The sequence below is a fragment of the Thermobia domestica genome, chromosome 4 (assembly GCF_964235325.1).
Source record: "Thermobia domestica chromosome 4, izTheDome1.hap1.1, whole genome shotgun sequence".
In the NCBI taxonomy this organism is placed as follows: domain Eukaryota; kingdom Metazoa; phylum Arthropoda; class Insecta; order Zygentoma; family Lepismatidae; genus Thermobia; species Thermobia domestica.
In genome coordinates, this window is record NC_137457.1 from 260932403 (window position 1) to 260956037 (window position 23635).

The 23635-nt window shown below is 35.2% G+C and overlaps 2 protein-coding genes across 2 annotated transcripts in view; one reads left to right on the forward strand and one right to left on the reverse strand.

The window, feature by feature from the left end:
* LOC145683599 (neuronal acetylcholine receptor subunit alpha-9-II-like) overlaps positions 1-12368 on the reverse strand; it is a 68430-nt gene extending 56062 nt beyond the window's left edge. The window contains exon 1 of the mRNA XM_081754940.1: positions 12245-12368. Within this exon, the coding sequence (XP_081611066.1) occupies positions 12245-12368 (124 nt within the window). The remainder of the gene's footprint in view (positions 1-12244) is intronic.
* Positions 1-23635, forward strand: part of LOC145684032 (uncharacterized) — a 271555-nt gene that overhangs the window by 127681 nt on the left and 120239 nt on the right. The window lies entirely within an intron of this gene.

Consider the following 23635-nt stretch of genomic DNA (forward strand, 5'->3'; position numbering starts at 1 on the left):
TTCACAATCATCTGATGCTGTAAAAAAAGAGTTCCCCATCTTAATTCGACAACTTCCTAATGTGATCCTGGAGTTCGGACACTTTCCTTCTTCTGTTTCACATAACCAGAAATTTAGTCCTAATACGGATGCTGTCCGATAATTTTTTGTCCAATTCTAAACTTGTATATGTAAATAATCGCTCTCTATCTCTATATTTTAATCTCTCTCTCTCTCTCTCTCAATGTCGTCCATTATAAGCGCACATGGCTTGGGATCAATCAAACCTTCGACTCTTGAAACCAAATGTAAGCGCTCTAGTAATGTGCTATTGCAAGTCTATAAGTTTGTTACTAAAAGCAGCATCATTGTAGATTTTATTCGGGGGGATTCTCCGCCGACATGAGTTTCACTTTTTATATCAGTGTTTTACTATAGATTTGATCAAACAATATGTGTTTATCAAACTCGAGAGAGGGGAGTTACACCCTCTTGTCCTTCCCAAGTGACGCCCCTGGAGCATTTGCTTGCAATTACTGGAAAAAAAATAAATTAAACATTGAATAATATTAATTTCTGTCAGTAGCTTCTAGAGCTCTGCGCCCGCATTACAGACTTCGGGAAACACAAAAAATACTTTACGATTGACAATTTCCATAGATTTCACAAGGAGCATCTTCCGAGCTTGATGTGATATATAGTCTTTGAAGAAGGGAAATAATGCAAATAAAGGAGTTGATGAAGCTTTTCTTATACAGGGCTCTAAAAAGGCAATTCAGAACAAACGAATGAAAGAGAAGGTTTATGATTTATAAAGCTTGTAAACATGTTTCCTGTTTCTTTTTTTTCATCTGAATGGAAAGAGTATATTACGTCACACAGATTGCTTCCAACAAGGAGAGGAATGCGAGTTGGACTGAATACCAGGAGCAAATGGTCGATTGAGACGTGTGTTCCTGAATGCATAAGCACATGGCGCAAAGAGTTTGTTAGTAATTTGGACTTAAACGTTTTCTATGCTGTGGACTGTACAATGAGGGCAGAAATCGTTGCAGAGTACTTATGATAGGGTAAAACCAGGTAGTACCAGGTTGTACCCCACTAATTTCTGGAAGTAAAAATAACTGAATTGTGTTATTGTTCAAGTAGGCCTAACCCTTTAATCTGCAAATAACATAATAATCTGCAGGGCTTTAATAATTAACATACTACTACAAATTATTATTTGTGTTGGGCTAGGTTATGGCGTATGCTGATTATGTAAATTTAATAGGATTCAGAGAACAATAGAAAGAAATGCAGAGGTCTTATTAAACACTTGCGGGGACATGGGTTTAGAAGTAAATGCAGAAAACTAAATACATGGAAGTTCGTCGGAATCCTAATACGGCAAATGATGGATACGTTAAAATATCAGATAATACTTTTGATAAAGTGGATACTTTGAAATATCTAGGATCAGTATTAACAGACGAAAACCATATTTAGTGAGAAATTAAAGGTCGACTAAAAGCAGGGCATTCATGTTATTATTCTGTTCAAAATCTCCTACCGTTTCGAATTCTGTCGAAGAATTTGAAGTTTCCAATATATAAAACTATAATCATGCCTCTTGTCTGTATGGTTTGAAACATGGTCGCTTACTCTGAAGGAAGAACGTAGACTGAAGGTATTTGAAAACCAGATCATGAGTCGAATATTCGGACCAAAGAGGAACGGGAATGGTGGATGGAGGAAACTTCATAACAATGAACTACATAATTTATATAGTTTATCAAATATTGTTAGGTTTATCAAATCTAGGAAGCTCAGATCGGCAGGTCATATAAACAAGATGGAAGAAAGTAGGAACGCTTTCAAAGTCTTAACTGGGAGACCAATCGGAAAACGACCATTAGGAAGACCTAGGCGCATATGGGAGGATAGTATTAAGATGAATCTCGCAGAAATAGGAATACAAAGTAGATACTAGATCCAGTTGGATAAGGACAGAAGTCAGTGAAGAATTTTTGTGAATGCGGCATTGAACCTCCGGGTTCCATAGGCCACAGGGTAAGTTAGTTGGGCTTATAGGTCTTAAAATCTAAACTAAAAACGATTTGTAACAATAAAATATACTACAAATCACTAATCGTGCCTTAACAATTGTGCTAATTATTTGTACAAAACTAGTGTATTTTAAAAAAAATAATTAATAGATACTATACCAATAACAAAGTGAAAACGACTTTTCTGAATATCCGCATAAATCAAAACTCTTAAAGTCATCATGAAGAAAATACGTTGAGCAAAGTTCAACTGAAAACATAAGAATTCAGAAATGTTGCGTACTTTTTTGTGCTTTTATTTCACATACTTTAGGTTTAAGTTTTTTTTTTTAATTTTCAAATTTAAAGATGTCTAAGAATTGAAAATGAAAATCGTACCGATAATCATGGAGTCAAGAAAGTATGAAACAAGCTAGTATAACTATTTATTTTGTGAACTTTACGTCTAAACATCAATGTTTGTTTGTATAGACTAGGTCTAATAAGACACTAGAACAGCGAGGCTATCATTTTTGGAGGAGCAACTTTTGCTAATCTTACATCAATTTATTATTATTATTATTATTATTATTATTATTATTATTATTATTATTATTATTATTATTATTATTATTATTAAGTATTCTGCCTTTCGGCAGGTGCTGGAACTAATGAGCTTTTTTTTTTTTTTAATTTTAAATTTTAGATTTAGGCCTGGAAATGTTTCTCCCACGTTTCTCGATCTTCAGTTTCCCTTCAACTCCCAATATTTTCTTCCATTTTTAAAATCACCGATCAGCTGTATTCTTCTTCCTATTCCTCGCTTCCCTTCCATCTTTCCTTCTATGGCGGTATGAAAAAGACAATTTCTTCGTAAGATGTGTCCACTCCAGTTGGCCTTTCTACGAAGGGTGGTGACTAGAAGTGTCCTCTTTTCTCCTATCTGTTTTAAAACACCTTCGTTTGTTGCTCTCTCTGTCCATTTTATATTCTCCATTTTCCTCGAACACCACATTTCGAAGCTCTGCAAATATTTCTTCTCTAACTTCCGTCATGTCCAAGTCGCTGAACCACACAGTCCAATGCTCCATATATAGCAATTGACCAACTTCTCCTTTAAGTCCAATATTGAGCCTGCTAGTTAAAAGTGAGTTTTTCTTGTTGAAACAGAATACATACATAACAACAAACAACTGAAAATTTCAGGGGGACTGAAAGTGGGCAACCCCCTGGCCATGCCTAGCTACGGGCCTGCTACAGACTACATTCCAAATGTTACCTGGTAATTAAAGAAAAATGTTATTTTTTTATCTTTACATAAGACTTAAATATGTACCTGGTCTTTATCTACTGGTTTTCCATTTATAACATTATTAAGAAATACTTAAATAATAGAGTTCCACAATTTGTGAGGTCATTCTCGTAATAATAAACATCTTTTCTGTCCTGTGTATAATGAAACCAAACTATATGATGAAACATGAAGAAGAAGAAGAAGAAGCCAGTTATGAACATTGTTTATATAATACCAACTTCAACTAAGTGTTTATCAAATTTCTTTTAGTCACTTAGGACAGAACATTAGTTTTGTTGCTTCTGATTTCATTATAATTGGAGACTTGAATCTTAAAACAAATTGGTGATGCAAGTTATGATTTGTAAGAGGTTCGAGAGCTTGCCAAAGACTCAGCAATTTATTTTATATTTTATACAAATATATACAAAGTTGTAACCAAAGAACTTTAGATTTGTTTCTATCGAGTGTTTCAGTGGAGCTCGAACAAGATGATTCTTCGTTAGTGCCTGAAGATAAGAAACATCCTAATTTATCCATTCGATATTGCCCGTTAATAGGATGGCCTTATATAAAAAAGCAACACAAAGAAAATATTATAATTGTAGGAGACTTGATTTTTACAAGCTGTATTGTAAACTAGTGATTACAAATGGGAAGACTTACACGATTTTGAAAATATTGATTCGACTCTGGACTTACTATATGTTGCATTATGCAAATGTCTTGATGCAACTTAGGAAGTGTAGGTATCTGATGTAAAAATCATAAATTTACTAACGAGGAAGGTCCATAAACCGTGAGAGTTGAATTTTGATGAAAATTTGTGACAAGATTCAGTTCGAGTTGCTAAATAACGTAGTAATAGTCACTCGATGCGCAAATGCTTCGTTGAGCTGCTACACCGACGCCATCTTGAAATCCTGTAGGCAATGTCCAAGAATACTCTTTTAGCACAAAAATGAAAAGCTTTTGATATATCTGACTTCAGTATTGTAAACCAAGGTAGATCATCTATATGTGAGAGTACTTCCAGTGCATGACCGCCATATTGAAAGGCGCCATATTGTATCGCCGTCAAATATGATAAATGGCAAGGGGGTCATGTGGGGTATCAAATAGCACTGGAATTTACTCCTGAATTCATTTCCGTAACCAAAGTTTAGATATCTGTTTTCACTTCAGAGTTAAGAGCCCTCTTACCCACAGGAACATATAAAAACTGTGCGAGTTAAACTTGTGTCATGAAACACGGTCGTGCGAGCACTTGCATGATTTTAACTAATGCAGTAGTTAATGCAGTACAATAGCAACTATACCAATCAGATCTTGAGACTAGTAAGAGAAATCGTTAATTAAATTGAAATTTCTGTAGTGAAAAATGGAATATCAGCATGCTACAAGTTATACCTATTTCAAAGTGCGATGGAATAGACTGTTGGTCGATGAAACACATGCCTAATAGTACTGACAAGCAGAGAATACCAAAGGGATTGTTCGGATATATATTAGAAAAATTATATAAACTGGTACATATTAGTTGAACGACCAAAATGGTTCGGATTCCACTATAATCAGTAGGTCCACGTCTCCTTTAGCGTAGCAGGCGTGTGGGACGTTGAATTGTATCAAACCAAAAATCTCTTTTAGGCAATTTTACGTGGTGCATTATAGTGTGTTAAGTTTTATTCTCCAATCTAGCAACCTTACGCAAAGACCATCATTGTTGCAGAATATTGCGTTCCTTTTTAATACTCATATTTGACGACCTATAATTTATTGTGCATATTACGAAGTTAAAATACTTTAATGTATTTATTGACAGTTTCTCTAAATACAATCGATTTATTGCTGCCACATTGAACAATGAAGGAGATTTAAATTATCAGTTCATAGCTAATTCTTAGAAGATACACCTGGAAACTTAGAATTCACTTTCTTGTGTCTGTTCTGCTATTAGTGATAAGAGAATGCATGCACAACTGCTAAGAACATGTGGCAGTAAAGATTATTACAAGATTCAACTCCAAGTTGCAATCCATAAAACAAGCCTCTTTCTTCCTTTTCCCTTCAATATAAAATAATTAAATAGCACCTTTCCACCTTTAACGATAAAACACTTGCTTATAATAAGGGCAAGACTAGTTTTCATATCAAAACTGTGATAAATAACTGATTGCAGCAGGTGTTCACTTGTTCGGTGTACAAGTTATATGGCAGAATTTTCATAAAGAAAATGCATTCTGTTGTGTATCATCAATTTTGTGCGCCAGTCCTAAAGGACATGCTTGCATATGCATGGCAGAAATGTGAGTACGTAACAGGAGCAATAGTTGGTTCATTTACAAATGTTCTGAAGACTAGTAGAAAATAGTGTCTGTGATCATGAAGATTGTCACGAAAGTGCATTTGTTAAGTGTTTGCACTGCTCCATAATACTGTGTGCTAATCACTACGTTTTGGATCTCCATCATCGCAATTGAGCAAAAGGTTAGTAGGTTAATATTTGCTTATGTGCAATAGTTTATATTATTTTTCTAATTTTTTCTATTAATTTTCTAATAACTTCAAGACAGATTCTGTAAAACCATATGTGCCGTTCCACCTAACTTATATTACAGCATTTAAATGTTATGCATAATCGCAACACACACAGACTCATATATATAGCGATTTTGAAATAGGTATAACTTGTTACAGTGCTGCTATACCATTTTCCACTACAGGCATTTCAATTTAATTAACGATAACTCTCACTAGTCTCAAGATCAGATTGGTATAGTGGCTATTGTAGATCAAATAACTACTATTGCATTAGTTAAAATCATGCAAGTGTTTGCACGACCGCATTTCATATCACAAATTTTACTTGCTTAGTTTGTGTATGTTCCTGTGAGCGAGAGAGCTCTTAACTCTGAAGTGAAAACAGATATCTTACAACGACTCACCAAAGGTAGTCGTCAACCTGGTTCGGCTAATAATATAAGTAAATCTTTAGTGGCAGTAATTGTTTGCACATTAAAATATCTTCAGTAATTATATCCACTAGTATTCTCACCTTTTCTATCGAAATTACAAGTCGATGATGAGTATTAAATAATTTATTAGTTGATTCTCTTTTAACGTATTTTCACACAAACTGTCTTGCAAACATACATGTTGATTAGGTATCTATAAACAACTACATAGCAACCAACTATACAATAATGTATATTTCTTACATATATTAAAAACATTCTTCTTTTGTTATTTTTTAATTAGCATTATATCAAGTATAGTGCTTGTATAGAAGCACTTTCTGCCCAAGATACAGATAATTATTAAACGATACAAAGTATCTCGTTGTATAAAATGTCGCCCGACGATGGGACTGAATATAAAAGTTACAAAGGAGCTTGACTTTTATATTTAAGAACCACTGGTCCGTTTATAATAATGATATTACATTAGTTATGTCCTTTACATTTTGATCGCCCCTCGTATATATCTTCATTAAGTTTCTTTCATATAGATACATTTATAATAAGTCTTTTATTCCATTAATATTCATCTTTGACAACAAAGTTTCAACACAGATCAACATAATGTAAATAACCTTTGTGTTTAATCAATTATGAATCAAATTATAATTCTTCACATTAACAAGACAAAATTAAAATCATTTGAAAATTATCATTGGTTAATGAGAATTAAAGAAAAATTAAATTAAGTAGAAATCAAAAATTAAACGTAACCTACGTTCGGACGAACAAAAGGAAGAAAATAAATTTATTTTTGCACAAACAGAAGACACCCTTTTTTTTTCTTTTAGTCTCCTTCATTCTTATTAATTTGAGCAAGAATGTCAGGAGCAACTAGTCTTTTCACTAAACGCATCCATTTTTCTCTTGTATACTGGGTAGGTCTCCAAACCTTCAACTCATCTATATTACGAAGTCCAATTGACGTACCCGTTTTAGCATTCAACAATTCAAAAACTTTAGGGTTTATTTCCTTGAAACATAAATAAGGACCTGAGAAAATGTCACAAAATTTATAAATCTTCTTTAACAACGCATTACTTTGTGGATGTTGTTTAACAAAAACTAAGTCATTGATCTTGATCCGATATTTTCCTTCTTGCAAAGACTCTAATTGAGAATTACGTTTCAAAAATTTGTTGTGTCTTCGGATTTTTACCATATTCACCAAATTTGAAGAATCTATGATTGTCGAATCTTCTAGCTTGACATTAAAATGTTGTTCCACAGGGAAAATCAAATCAGAACCGTTATGTACATTAGCAGGAGACACGCCCAAAGTGTCTGATATCGAATGATTCAAAAGATACGTGATTTGGCTGACATGCTTAATCCATTCGGCATGTTTATCTTTACAAAAGTGTCGAAACAACATACCAAAATTACGATGCACATTTTCTACAACAGAGCTGCTAGGATGGTACGGAGTTACGAAATGAATTTTAATGTTAGCCTTGTTCATTGCTTTGATAAACACATCACTTTTGAACTGTGAACCATTATCACACAATATGTGTTCGATAGGACCACAATGTGGAATGTATACGTTCAAGATTTTATTTATGATAGCAGTGGAAGTTGCTCTACGCAGAGGAGAAGCTATTACATAACGCGAAAAGATATCCATAGTAGTAAGTAGATAAGTTTCTCCGGTAGCTGCTCGTGGTAGCGGTCCATATAGATCGATAGATAAAAACGAGTGTGGTCTCTCTGGCGTTATTGAGAGCATAGGTTTTTGTACAGCCTGGTAGTTGTGTTTGATTCGCATACATTCAGTACAATCCTTGATATGATTTTTGATTTGAGCTCTCATTCCTCTCCAGTAAAAAGATTTATTAATCAAGGCACATACCTTTACGTAACCAAAATGACCGAAATCGTCATGATAAGCTTTTAATATACGAGTTGTCAGCGTAGGTGGAATGCAAACTTTGTTTCTAGACTTGAATTTAAAATCTTTAATAAGTAGAATTCCGTTGGATAATTTAAATCTGGAATTCCATTGTTTGGGGCAATTACATCCCTCACTGCATGAAGACAAATGTTTCATGATTTGGTTATATTCATGATGATTCAGTTGATGTTCTCTTAGATCTTCCATTGAAATGGTGGCTATTTCATCCTGTAAGACCTTAAATTCGTTGATGGACAAGATATGTTGCTCTTCTCCAGGAAACAGACGTGATAAGGTATCTACGGGTCCATTATCTACCCCTTTAATGTGTTGTACTTCAAAGTCGTAAGATTGAAGCTCTAACGACCAACGAAGTAGTCTGTTATTATATCCTTGTATGCTGTTAAGGTATCGTAATGAATTATGGTCGGTAAGTACTATGAAATGGCATCCACTGAGATATGGAGCAAATTTTTGTATCGCAAAACGTACGGCCAAAAGTTCGATTTCTGTCGTGGTGTATCCTTTCTCAGCTTTCTTTAAAGTACGGCTAGCGCAATGGATAACGGCCGGTTCCTTAATGGTTGGATTAGGTTGCCAGAGTACTGCAGAGATTCCAAGTTGAGAACCATCACACTGGACATAAAAAGGAACGTCATATCGAGGGTGATTCAAATGGATGTTTCGCTTTACGCTTTCCTTCAACTTATTAAAACTATGTTCTTGGATCGGGCCCCATTGCCATGGTACTCCTTTCTTTATAATCATAAATAATGGTTGGGCTATCTCAGCAAATCGCGGGATGGCTTTGCGAAACCAATTGAAAAGCCCTAATATTTGTCGTGTCTGTTTCACATTTAACGGTGCAGGCAGATCCTCTATGGCTTGTACTTTAGATTGACTGAACTGTAAACCAGAAGCATCAATTTGATAGCCAAGAAACTCTATAGAATTTTGTAGAAATTTGGATTTTTGTAGGTTGATAGTAAGACCTGAATTTTCCAATCTATCTAAAACTATATCTAAGTACTTCAAGTATTCGTGCGGATTTTTTCCCATTATCAAGATGTCATCAGCTTAGGTTATCACGTTGCTGCGTAAGTCCTGACCTAAGACTTTATTTAAGCATGAAGCTAACGCCGCACTACCATTGATAAGCCCAAAGACTACACGGTTGTACTCATATAAGTGACCTTCAAAACTAAATGCCGTGTACGGTTTCGAATCCTCATGCAATTCGACCTGATTATAAGCCAGTACTAGATCTAAATTTCCGAAGACTGCATTCCCTTGTAAAGAGGCTAATATTTCTTCCACTGGAGGATACCTCACTTGTTCCAGATCAATATGACAATTCGTGCGTCTCAAATCCAAAACCACACGTAGAGAACCATTTTTCTTAGAAACTACATGTAATGGATTAAGGTGAATGCTTCGTGAAGGCCTAATGATCCCATCTCTTAACATATCTGTAATTTGCTGACGTACATTTTCTCTGTATCGGTAGGGAATTATATAAGGCTTAGTCACAATAGGTTTGTCTGTTTTAACCTTAAAAGAATAAACAAAATCTTTGCAACACCCAGGACGTTCTGAAAAGACATTTTTATGTTTATATAGGATATCCTTAAAGTGAGTTTTTACTGTATTATCTATAAAATCAAGACTACTTTCAAGTGACTTAACACACTCAGAAAACAATACATCATCTTTTGAATCCATCAACTTTTGTGTGACTTGCGTTAGTTGATCATTTAATTTACCACTTTCTGAACTTACAGAAACATTATTCAATACATTAGGAACATTATTATATTGACAAGCAATGTCATCCGATTTAGGAAGCAGTTTCTGAACGATTTCCTGAGGTATGCCGGGTATAGTTAACGTTTGATTTCTAAAGTCGAGCATGACACGCAATTGAGATAATAGATCTAAACCAATAATTAGTTTTTCATTCAGTTCCTTTATCACTAGAATAGGAATCGACATTTCAAAATCTTGAATAGCTATTGTCACACGAGTAATTCCAGCTACTCTCTTTTTATGTTTGCCGGTAAAATCGACTATAATGAGATTCTCAGCCTTTTGTAATTTAGAATTCGAATAATCACTAGTAATTATTTTCCATGCCGAATATGATAATAACGAGGCGTTTGCGAATGTATCCAATAAAGCTTCCGTGTTTAACCCATTGATTTTGACAGGTATTTTAGCTGTACTGTATGATTTTAAAAATACAAAGTTTTCTTCAACATCAAAACCATCATTGACATTATCATCTTTGGACCAACAACGATTTACTACAGGCATAAATTGATATTGACATCTATTGACTGCTATTTCCGAATAATTATTTACAGATACGTCATGTAAATGGTCGTTCTCATCATTAACATGAACACGTAAATTTGAAGATAAATGTTCATAAGAATCAATAGCTGATATGGGTTTGACATTATCGCATAAATTTGAAGATAAATGTTCATGAGAATCTATAGCTGATATGGGTTTAACCCCTACCACATCAGCTGCAGTTAGTTTAAATTCATACTCGTATATGGTTCTAATAAAGTACATTGTACTGCACAATCGTTATTATGTCCCACACTGTTATTCTGTACATGAATTGCGTCATTGTTTTGATTTTGATGTGAAGTGCCATCTCTTGAATTACGATTACGTCTATCCATGTAATTTACTGTATTCCTGGAAGTTCGCCATGTATTACGTCTATTTTTGAATCTACTTTGGCTATATGGTCTGACATAAGGATTGTCACGATTAATTAGGTTACGTGGATTCCCAACATATCTTTGCCTATTTTGTTCGTTCTGATTGTTTAAATTCACTCGATTTAGGTTGTGTTCCGTATCGTTCACATTACGGATATTTAGATTCCGAACAGGTACAAGATGATCTGAATTGTTTTTAATTTTGCCTAATCCCGCTTGATGATTCTGAGCATGGTATTGAGTTTCATAACATTGGACAAGCATTAATAAGTGATTAAAACTCATGCACTGTGTAGAAAACAGAATCTGTTGTAGTTTAAACGGTAGTAAATTCCGAATTGATGCAATTATTCTAGATTCCGATTGCAGTGGATTCACGACTTTTAATTCGTTATACGTATTTACAACAAAATCAACAACAGATTTGTGCAAACGAGGATTAAAAGGTTGGTTTCTAATCGTGGCATCTCTGTTTGCAAGCAAAAAGTCATTTTCGTAATTTGCAATCAGCGCTGCTTTGAATTCATCATATGTATTGATGTGATCCCGTACTGCTTTAAACCATAAAGAACATGGTGGGAGTAATAAATGAGGGATTAGTTTCATATATTGCGATTTATCTATACACATTATATTGCACTCATCCTGAAATTTTTCTAGGAAAGAAGTAGCATTTTCATTACATTTACCACTAAACTTACTCATAGCACGTATTTCGCTCATCTTTACACTTAACTTTACCTACCTTTCACCATTTCGTGTTCGTGTTGAGTGACAATTCCTACCTACTGCTTTATGCGTGATTTCACCATCTCTTTTCCGCCCATCTGTATTCCTTGGATGAATTCTTTCCAAAATAATGTCCTCATCGGATGGATTACTTGAAGAAGAGATAACGTAAGGTCCACATTGATCTGCTACGGGTGAAGGCGAGGTAATCTCTTGTGAACAAGGGAACTCCAAACGATCATTAACCATGTTGTTGTGGTATGCGTTGTCCTTAATCTGTAGCGTCCTAATTTCCTCTTGTAAAGTAGATATCAACTGAGTATTTGCACGTATTTGGTTAGAATTATCCGTGACCTGAATCTTTTGTTGACGTACAGAAGATTCTATTACTTCCAAATCCTTTTTTACACAATTGACTTCTTGGATTACATGGTTGTAATTATCCTGGCAATCTTCAGATACTCTTTTTAGCTTTTCATCGAACTGTAATGTGATGTCACTCACCGCCTGGATAATAGATTGTTTCGTCTCTTCTGATTTTTGGTCTATTTGCTCCAACCGTCTACTTAATTCCTCATACTGTCTACTGGATTCTTCGGATTTCCGCTCCACCGTCTGTTTTAATTCCTCATACTGTTTACTGGATTCTTCGAATTTCTGCTCCACCGTCTGTTTTAATTCGTTGGACATCTGAGCCAAATTTTGCTTCATGGCTTCCAAATCGTCTTTTCGGCTTTGTTCCTGTCGTTGTTCTTGTCGCTGCAAAGCTAGTATAATCCTGTCTTCTAATGTCAACATTTCAGGTGCAATGGGAGCTATATTTTGTTCGTTGTTACCACTGTCAACAGTTTCTTTCTCCACTGCCTCACCGATCATAATTTTTCTTGTGATTATTCTACCACTTCTAAGTATAGTTAAGTTCGTAGTCATGAACCTTCTTACTGAAGTAAATTCACCCTTACTTTAGACTTCAGGATATGAATTTACAAGATTCCCGGGTGAGGTAAACCAAAATTTTTACAACGACTCACCAAAGGTAGTCGTCAACCTGGTTCGGCTAATAATATAAGTAAATCTTTAGTGGCAGTAATTGTTTGCACATTAAAATATCTTCAGTAATTATATCCACTAGTATTCTCACCTTTTCTATCGAAATTACAAGTCGATGATGAGTATTAAATAATTTATTAGTTGATTCTCTTTTAACGTATTTTCACACAAACTGTCTTGCAAACATACATGTTGATTAGGTATCTATAAACAACTACATAGCAACCAACTATACAATAATGTATATTTCTTACATATATTAAAAACATTCTTCTTTTGTTATTTTTTAATTAGCATTATATCAAGTATAGTGCTTGTATAGAAGCACTTTCTGCCCAAGATACAGATAATTATTAAACGATACAAAGTATCTCGTTGTAATCTAAACTTTGGTTACGGAAATGAATTCAGGAGTAAATTCCAGTGCTATTTGATACCCCACATGACCCCCTTGCAATTTATCATATTTGACGACGATTCAATATGGCTCCTTTGAAGATGGCGGTCATGCACTGAAAGTACTCTCACATATAGATGATTTACCTTGGTTTACAATACTGAAGTCAGATATATCAAAAGCTTTTTCATTTTTGTGCTAAAAGGGTATTCTTGGGCATTGCCTACAGGATTTCAAGATGGCGTCGGTGTAGCAGCTCAACGAAGCATTTGCGCATCGAGTGACTATTACTACGTTACTTAGCAACTCGAACTGAATCTTGTCACAAATTTTCATCAAAATTCAACTCTCACGGTTTATGGACCTTCCTCGTAAGTACTACGACGAAAGATTCAGGAACTTAAGGTCAGACTTAAGAACACTTTTACATAAAGCTTATGATGATTATGTAAAACAAATTAAAACTAATGTTAATGATGATATTCAACGTTTTTGGCCATTTGTAAATACCAAATAATATCACACTATAATAAATCAAATGTATACTTTAAATGTTGAGAAATTCTCCTAAGACAATATTTCTACTGGTTTTGCATAATATTTTTCTCAGGTTTATAGTAACACGAATTTCAATTATAAAATGATTGATGTTTTCAGCGGCTTTCTGATTATAAATAATAAACTCGATATTTTACATTTTGACTATGTCGGAAGAGATTGAAAATGCTGTTAATCACCTCAAACTCAAACAGTATTTTGGTCCAGCTGGAATTCCTTGTTATATTATTACAGCATACGTAGATGTCTTATTTATACAAATTAAATTTAATGTAAATTTATCCTTGAAAAGTGATGTATTTCCCCCCAAATGGTAAGAAACAAAAATTCCTCCTACATTAAAATCAGATAGCAAAAATATTGTAGCTAATTATAGGCACAATCCCCTTATAATGTTAATGTGTAAGATATATGAATGGTTATTATATGACAAGTTGTTCGATGATATGAAAAAATGTATTTTCCAAATCAGCATGAGTTTATTCCCAACAGATCAACACTAACTGACTTGTTGGAATTTATCAGGTTATAATTGTTTTGAAAGAAAATACCAAATGAGTGTGACATGTTTGGATTTTATCAAAGCTTTTGACAAAATTGATTATGAAGTATTAATCAAGAAAATTATGAAATTTAGATTATCCAAAATTTTAATTATGATGTTTTATTTTATTTACATAAAAGCAATCAATATGTAGATTTCCAACAAGAAGTTTTCTGGTGTTTCTCAAGGTTCTAACCTTGGTTCCTTATTGTTCATAATTTTAATCAATGATATATCTGAATTGGTAAGCAATGCTAATTGTTTGTTATTTGTCGATGACAAAGCTTTATAGACCAATTACAATGGAACAAGATAGTAAAAGTTTACAAACAATCTATATTATAAAAGAGAACGTACAAATCCTTTGTTCCCTCATCACGCTAATACGGCTGAACCAATTTCTTTTATTTTTGGGGGGTTATTAGGATTTGGACCCTAGATGGTTTTTATCATATCACTTTAATTTTTAATTACCAGTGTCTTGAGATAATTGACCATTCAAGTGTCCATAACGTACAAATCCTTTGTTAGTTCATCATAGGTAAAAATAAACGTATTTATATGCAACCCGCATGACCGTGTCACTCGGCGGGTTAACATAAATGACAGGCGCTATAATGTTAACATTTACTGCAATTTGAAAGCGAAAAAGTAAAAATTATCTAAGTAAAAAAGTTTATTGCGTTCCGGGGTGACCGCAGCGAAGCGGGGTGAACGCTGCTAGTTTGGAATAAAATTATAGATTGATGTGATTCAAATAAACTGCAAATGAACGTACATACGTGTAAAAGTGTAATTTTTAATACGAAAAAGTAACTATTTAGTTATGCGTACACAATCGATAACATACACCGTACAAATTGTTAATGTTACATCGATTAGGGATCTTGATGTAGGTAATATTTGATTGTAGTGTAACGTTTAATATTCATTTGACTGCTATCATACCTAGGTAGATTCAGGAAACAGAGCTTTTGGATTTTGTCATCACGAATACAAGAAAATTTTCACAGCTCTCAGCAATTATTAAGTTAGATGCAACTCTCGTTAGGAGTAAGCTGGAATATATGATACATCAGTAATTTTAACACTTTGGAGCTCCTTCTTAAGAAAGAAAAATGAAAAGAAATCTTTACGTTTAACGTCCCACGCTATGCCAAAGGAGACGGTGATAATGAGAAATGAGTGAAAATGGTGGAATGAAGAAAGTGGGAGGAAACGGGAGAACCCCGAGAAAACCCAGGAGCACGATGTTTGTCTACCACAGAGTCCACACGGCACGAGCTGGGATCGAACCAGGGACCCCAAGCACCGGAGGTGAACGCTCTACCACTGAGCCACCGCACCCACTTCTTAAGAAAGACATTCAATCAGTTGAGATTATTAAAAAAATCTGAGGTACTTATGTCAAAACATTTAAGTCAGGTTCAGCTTCATTTTTCAGTTTCATTTTTGCGCTCGCTTTTCAACTTTAAAAGTTTAAAGGATATAAGAATGTATCTTCTGTTATTATTTTAAGAATTATATTGACAAATAGAATTGATAATTCAATAGTGTTGCAACATCTACCAGAATATCGTTCTAAAAATCAAAATATACTGGTATATTTTACATGCCTAAGAAGCTCAACTCAAAGCTATTTACCCATCACTAGAATGCTCAGAATCTATACCAAATTTAAAAATAGGATAGACCTGTTTCCAGACAAAACAGTAAAATTTATTGATCTTCTGAATGAAATACTCTATAATGATCATCTATGATTTATTATTGTATGTTATTATTTTCTTTTTCCCGTATACGGATTGTACACTCCCTTTTTCCTTTGGGAGGCGCGATGGCTCAGTGGTAGAGCGTTCACCTCCGGTGCTTGGGGTCACTGGTTCGATCCCACCTCGTGCCGTGTGGACTTTGTGGTGGACAAACGCCGTGCTCGTGGGATTTCTCGGGGTTCTCCTGTTTCCTCCCACTTTCTTCATTCCACCATTTCACTCATCATCACCGTCTCCTTTAAGCTAACCGGTATAATCGTGGGACGTAAAACTTACAGATTTCATTTCATTTTTCTCCTTTTTTCTTTCTTTTTCATTTTCTGGGAGGTGATAGAGAAGATCATTCTAAGCAAAAACGCTTATGTGAATATAGGGTCTATTACACCTCTTTCCGGAAATAGGGTGGGGGTAACATTTTTGTTTCTTACACTTGCCAATTTTCGTTTGAAACATTCTAGCACATCCCGTACTTGGAGTTATGTTACATATTATATCTCGTTTGAAAGCTAATGAAACAGGCTTGCAGATGTTATAAGATTACCCCAGTATTCCATACAAGATAAAAGCAACGGAGGGAAATCTTACGAATTTCCCTTTAAAATTTCCTTTTTAAACAATTTTGCACTGGTCTTGAGTGGAAACATTCACTATAATGACAGTATCTAATTAGGCGAAAATGATACTCTATACCAAAGATCCAGGTGAGATGTCAAGTTTTTAACTTCATTAAGAGCCGTAAAAAAAGCATTCTTCCTGACTTCTTAATTCGAACTTTCCATACATGACAATGGTTACGAATATTAATAAACAGATGTTTTTATGCAAAATTGGAGATACAATACTATTCCGTAATATATGAGAGCTCTACATTTCTGTGCGGGAACACTAATTACAGTTCTGAACAACAGATAACAGTGAAACTTGATTTAAATGTTTCGTACAACATACTACCTCAGAATGTGCATTGCAGCAGGGTTGTCGAAATCATAAATAATTACTTCTAATGCACACAAACATTTTCTTGTCTCACATACACCCAACAGATGGACAGAGATACTGCCACTGTTATGCCCAATTCCGTTCCAATTTCAATTCCGTTGGCAATGTGATGCCCCATTCTAGAGGCCTTCAACACCGTTAAAGAGCGCCGAGAAGACATCTGTCGGGTAACACTGCATGTACTGACGCGCAATGCAAAGTGCATTGTGGAGGATTGTGATATGATTGAACATTTGCTGCACGCGTAAAATAATTACATTGAAGGTTGACGCTAGCAGGGTTACATCTCTATCTGTATGCATTAGAAGTAACTATTGTTTATGTATTAGAAGTAATTATTGCAATAGACATCTGGTGTAGTATGTTGTACGAAAACTTTAATTCAAGTTTCACTGTCATGTATTGTTCGGAACTGTAATTAGTGATCCCGTATAGAAATGTAGAGCTCTCGTAAGGTATGTACGGAATTAAATATGTCATTTTTAAATTGATGTAGTACCTTTATTACGCATTGTGCAAGTTTCTGTTTTACATTTATTGAGAGCAAGTACATTGACTTAAAGTATGCTCAAAGAAACAATGCAAAGAGTTCATAGATTGTATTCATGACGCAGCTTCTTGCGGATTCCCTTCATGAGGATTTCGACAGACACTTTCTTGATCGTCCTGGCAGCAGCAATCCACTTTCGGTAAAACTCCTGAATGGTTTTCGTAGTCTCACCTGTCTTCCTCTAAACACCTTTCACTCGCGCCCAATAACGCTCGATAGGCCGGCACTGCGGGACGTTAGGTGGGTTCACGTCTTTTTTTGACAAATTCGATCCCGTTGTTATTCATAAATTCTATCGTCGCTTTGGTGTAGTGGGCTGGGGCGAGATCAGGCCAGAACTGGGGACATTGTGCTTTCGAATTAGCGGCAGCAGTCGCTTCTGTAAGCATTATTGGACATGGACCTGAGCGTTCACTGAACCCTTCGTGACAAAAACTGAACTCCTTTTTCCGCACTCGCAGATCGCCTGCCACACAGGATATTTCTCGTCGAATTTCCCACTGCGACCGTTGTTTTGGATCGTGGGAGAAGCTGTCCAGGTGAGACAGTATAGCATTGTTGGCCAGGAAGCGCTGAAAAGTCGGCCTTGATGTAGGTTTCGTCGTCCATAATGATGTGGCGCTTTTCGCGTCCAAGAGAGTTATAGAGTTTGCGAGCACGTGATATGATGACGGTGCGCTGATTTTCAGAAACTTGGCACCTTCTGTTTTTTGTATGTCCTCATACCTTCTCGTTGCTTCGATCTGCACCATGTTGACGCTTGTGTTGCACTTCCTGGAAACATCCCTGACCGAAACACTAGGATTCCTCTTTATGGCACTCACGATCCTTTTGTGAAGTCAAGGGTCACGTGGGCTGTAAGGATTTCGATTGTGTGGTTGTCGTTCGATCGACTGAGTCGTAATGTACTGTGTCAGTATGGTTTAGACAGTTCTGCGCAGCATTTTTAGGTCCTTCGCAAACTCCACGTAGATACCTAAACGTACTACTGGAAGTACTAACAATAGATTCTTTCTTATCTAGATAAAACTAGCAATGCAATTGAAAGAAAACGATGCATAAACAACGTCCCTGGTACCTAACAAAAGGACAAACTAATATTTCTATTATTCTGCATTAAAATAGCATCATTACTGCCCGTACATATACTCATTTTTCCTGTCTTACATCTTAGATTACAACTCACCTGTAATCGAATAATAAAATAAAAATAAATAAGATTTCAACGAGAATACAAAAAACAAAACCCTCTGATTATCATCACACGCTAACTCAGCTCACAAGCTTCAAAAAAAGAAAAATAAAAAATTCGGAAGTAAATGAGAATGCTGTACTTTGATTACAGCATAAATATACAGACGTTCAATGATAAAGCGACCAACAAGAAACAAAACAATAAAAGAAAACTCAGCAATCGTAAAGATGCCAGGAGTATAACTTATTGACCACGTTCTGCTAAGAGAACGCTGAAATAACAAATCTAAAGGTTAAATAATCTCTAATTGAAAAAAAAAGTCTGTAAATCGCGAAAGATATTACGGTTTAAACGTAGATCTCCTCCCTCCTATATCTAACTAAAGAATAGAAAAGATGAATCTAAATAGTTCAAAAGAAGGAATAACACTCTCCATAAGAGTATACAAGAATGAAAGGACGATTTGTGTTTCCACAAACCGAAGCTTGGCCATCGGGGACAGATATAACGAACTAGAACACACAGGCGCTCACCACTCGCCCATCTACTGTAATGAACAGCGTTATTGGATACCACCACCTATGTTAGTCTCTAATCTATTTTTTTAAAATTTCCTTTAATGTTATTTACTTTCTTTTTCTTTAACAATCACACAAGTGTCTTCATTTCCATACGTTTCTGACGGAGTCTCTCTGATCTTCGAAGATTAGGGCCATTATTGGTTTTATGTTGCTCATGGTTCGGATGTTAATCATGTTTCGTGATTTGAGAGGTCTCCTCATCCTCTGATTGTATTTCTTGTTGTCCAAAATCCTGTTGTTTGTTTTCCTTTCTGTTTTCAGATTCTTGTTCTTCCTTTTCTTCTAATCCTGCTTTGTTGTTATCTTCCTCCTCCTCTTCTTCTTCCTTTTCTTCTGGAAAGAATTTCTTCGATCGGGACACAGTAATGGAATCTTCCACAAGTTTACCGCGTGGGGAATAATACTGCACGACATAACTATTCTTATCATTCTTTTTTGTTATTATACCAGTGCCTCTGTATATTTGGCTGAAAAATTTCGATTTTCCTGTTTTGGGATTACATTCAGAATTAAGACTGTCTCCATAAGTGAAAATTGTGTGTGCGACGTTTTCGTGTCGGATACTTTCTTCTGACATTCAAATTTCTTGCAAAGATTCGTATACGCTTCACGACGCGCCTCTTCAATCTTCTTCAGTCGATCTTCATTAGATTGAAACTGAACAGGTACAGACATGGTATTATCTACTGACCATGGTGGATTAAAGCCCATTAAAAGATAAGCGGGAGAAAATTTCATTCCAGAATGGACGGCAGTATTATAAGAAAATGTGATAGATTGAACACAATCAGACCACTTTTCTTGCTTATCATACACATACGCTTTGAGAAACATCGGGATTGTTTGTATAGCCTTCTCAACAACGCCCAATTCTAAAGTATCTGCAAGTTTCAAAGTAACCCTCAACCGTTGAGTCAGCTCCTTAAACAACGCAGACTTGAAACTTGAAGCTCTGCCCAATCTGAGAAATTTAGGTGTGCCCTACCTTAGAAAAACATGATTGACTAAAGCATCAGCCACTGATTCTGCATTTACTTTCTCCAATGTTATGGTCACCAAAAATCTAGTTGTATCATCATCATCATCAATAATAATAATAATAATAATAATAATAATAATAATAATAATAATAATAATAATAATAAAATAACGATGTTTATTTTTGTTTAGTACAATAGGCCCGTAAATGTCACAAGTGTTTGAAGTAAATGGTACAGGACTGTTCTCACATATTTGTACTGTGTGGGGCTTTTTTCCATGTACCAGACGCACAAGTTGAGAAGTTATACATGATCGCACTTTAGTGTACAGATATCTCTTTAAATCATGAAAATAATATCGACGCCTCATAGTCTCATAAACCTTGAGAGCACTCATATAGGCCCCGCCATGTGGAGAAACATGATACTGTTCAAAAACATGTTTATGTAAACACAAGGGAACACAAATCAAATATACGGTTTCTTCACCAATTTTTTACCTGCGCATAAGTATACCATTTTTCAGAGGGAAATGATAGGCTACCCGTTGACTTTTCGGTTCCACATCACTACATAATCCATCAGTTTCTAACACTTGTATAATTTGAGATAAATAACTATCTTTTCTCTGACAGGCAGAAATGTCGAAATTTTCGTCTTTAAGAAAATAAAGTCTATTTTCTATATCAACTTTTAATACTTTAAAGTACATTTTTTATGATCAATAAATAATAAAACTATATACTACATAGTTATGGTTCTGGTCATCAATATAACAGAAATGTGAATTTTCGAAATATTGGAATTTAAATTTCATTCCTGGAAAATTCCAATTTTGGAGTTAGGCCTCTTGTTATCCAAGCAATCCACATTAATAACCCACGAACTCTTTAAACTAACTAAATTGTCCTCACATAAAATTACGCGATTTAAATACATGAAAACCATACGTATTCCTACTCACTTAACCTACCTACTTTAATGACGTCAGACGTACGTCAACACGAAAGTTTAAATCATAAATAACATACACAAAAAGTTAAAAAAAAAAGAAAGAAAAAGAAATAAACTCGTTTTATTTATCTGTGCGTGCGGGGAAACTTCCTAACTAATTTTCTTATTTACAAGTGACGTCAATTACACGACAGGGTTGCAAGAGAAACTGGTTTTACTTGAGATTTCTTTGATTTCCAGTTTTTCAAGAAAATCAAATGGATATGTCGAAAAGAATTAAATTTAATGGAGGTAGTCAGGTACATACTGTAAGTCTTTGTGCGCTGAAGACATAAAAGTAGTTAATATGGGATCAGATACTAAAGCATGCAGATGGCTGCAAACTTAACTTTTTCATAAGAAAATATAACTTAAAGGATATTAAATAGTATAAAAATACATTAATTTATTACATCTACAGCAGTGGCGGAGTCAGGGAAGACATCGTGGAGCTAGTAAACTGCAATAGTGAAGAAGCTTAGACAAGCATATATATATATATATATATATATATATATATATATATATATATATATATATATATATATATATATATATATATATATATATATATCTGGCTATCCACAAGTCATGCGTCACTGGCTGCAACGTTCGCATGGTTGGTCGGACAAACTATCATGTGCACTTGCGTCATAATGTTAAGTGTTTTATTTCAGTACACAGAGCTGAGCCGAATTACAGGGCAGACAGATAAGAAACAAGTCTCATTCTTTTTCGTTTTGTTTATAGTCCTACGGTTTAAAATACTGATGAAATTAGTTAACAGATAAGAAGGGAGCTCTCAAGTCACTGTTGCGACTGTTAGGTCACTATGACCCATATGAAACATTCAGAACTTGTAGGGGGTAATAATTCCCTATGGTATTATTACCCTCTTCGTCGGAGTATTTCTTTGAACTATCCTTTGATATGATATGGATTTTCGTTGAAGCATTTTAAATTATTGAGATTTCCTAGGGCGTAATAATTTCCTAGGGTATTATTATTCCCTCGTCGGAGTCTTTCCTTGACGCATTCTTTGATATGATATGATATTCCATTGGAACATTTCAAATTATTGAGAATTCATGGGGGATAATAATTCCCTACTGTATTATTATCCACCTCGTCGGAGCGTTTCTTTGATATATCCTTTGATATATGATTTTCCGTTGAACATTTCAAATTATAAGAATTCGTAGGAGGGTAATAATTCCCTACTGTATTAATACCACCCTCGTCGGAGTGTTTCTTTGATGTATCCTTTGATATGATATGATTTTCCGTTGAAACTTTCAAATTATTGAGATTTCTTAGCTTGTAATAATTCCCTAGGAAATTATTACCCCGGTAATAATTCCCGGGGGTAAAAATTCCCTACCACACTGGTACACTTAATAGTGCCATCTATGTAGGAATGGTGGAACTACAGCTAGCTTCGAACGTTCCCAATCTGGTTCAACATGCATTAGCAACTACATACCGTTATGTAGAAGAACACAGATTATTTACCATTACGACCCATATCTGTCCCAGTATGCATTGTAGGGTTAATGCTCTTACTCGCTCCCGTAGACGATACATTAAGATGCTTGCGCTGACGAGGAAGTCCAAAAGAAGAATCCAGTACATAACCAATTTGTTGAAATGATGTGTAGGTTAAAGAGAGCTTCTGTAAGTTTTGTTTGTAACACGATTGTATAATATTTGTGATAAATTATAAGGAAAGTTGCATTAATGGGGATCACAAATGAAATATACTTCGTATTAGCAGAATCAAATTTTGATATCCCAATACAAAGAGGGGGTAGGCTTAAGTATGTCAGTCCCTTTGACATAGAGGCCTGCATGGGCCGGAATTTTTAGCCCGGGCCCTGCCCGGCCCAGGCCGTGAATTTATAATGCGAGGCCGGACCCGAGTCCGAAATATGTTTTAGCATTTAGGCCCGTGCTCTTGTGATAATCAAATGAGCCCGAGATAAGTCCGAATTGCAGAAACTTAATAATTAACGCAAAATTGTATTTTTATTTACAGCACTTAGTGGTTTAATTTTGCAAAGTTCTGTATAGAAACAACGGTCCAGAAAGAACGGTGATCTATCGTTGCAACCTTATATTTAGAAAGTTAGGCCCGAAAAGACCCTTGAATTATGGTAGTATATTTAAAAGCTTACGGCCCGAGCCCGATGCGATACATGCATTGTAAGCCCGAGTTCAGCCCGCGGGCTGCGCCGGGTCAGGTCTATGCCCACGGGCTCAGCCCGAGCCCATGCAGACCTCTACAGTAGGGATTTACGCATATACTTTCAACAGTATTCTTGAATAAAATATACCAATT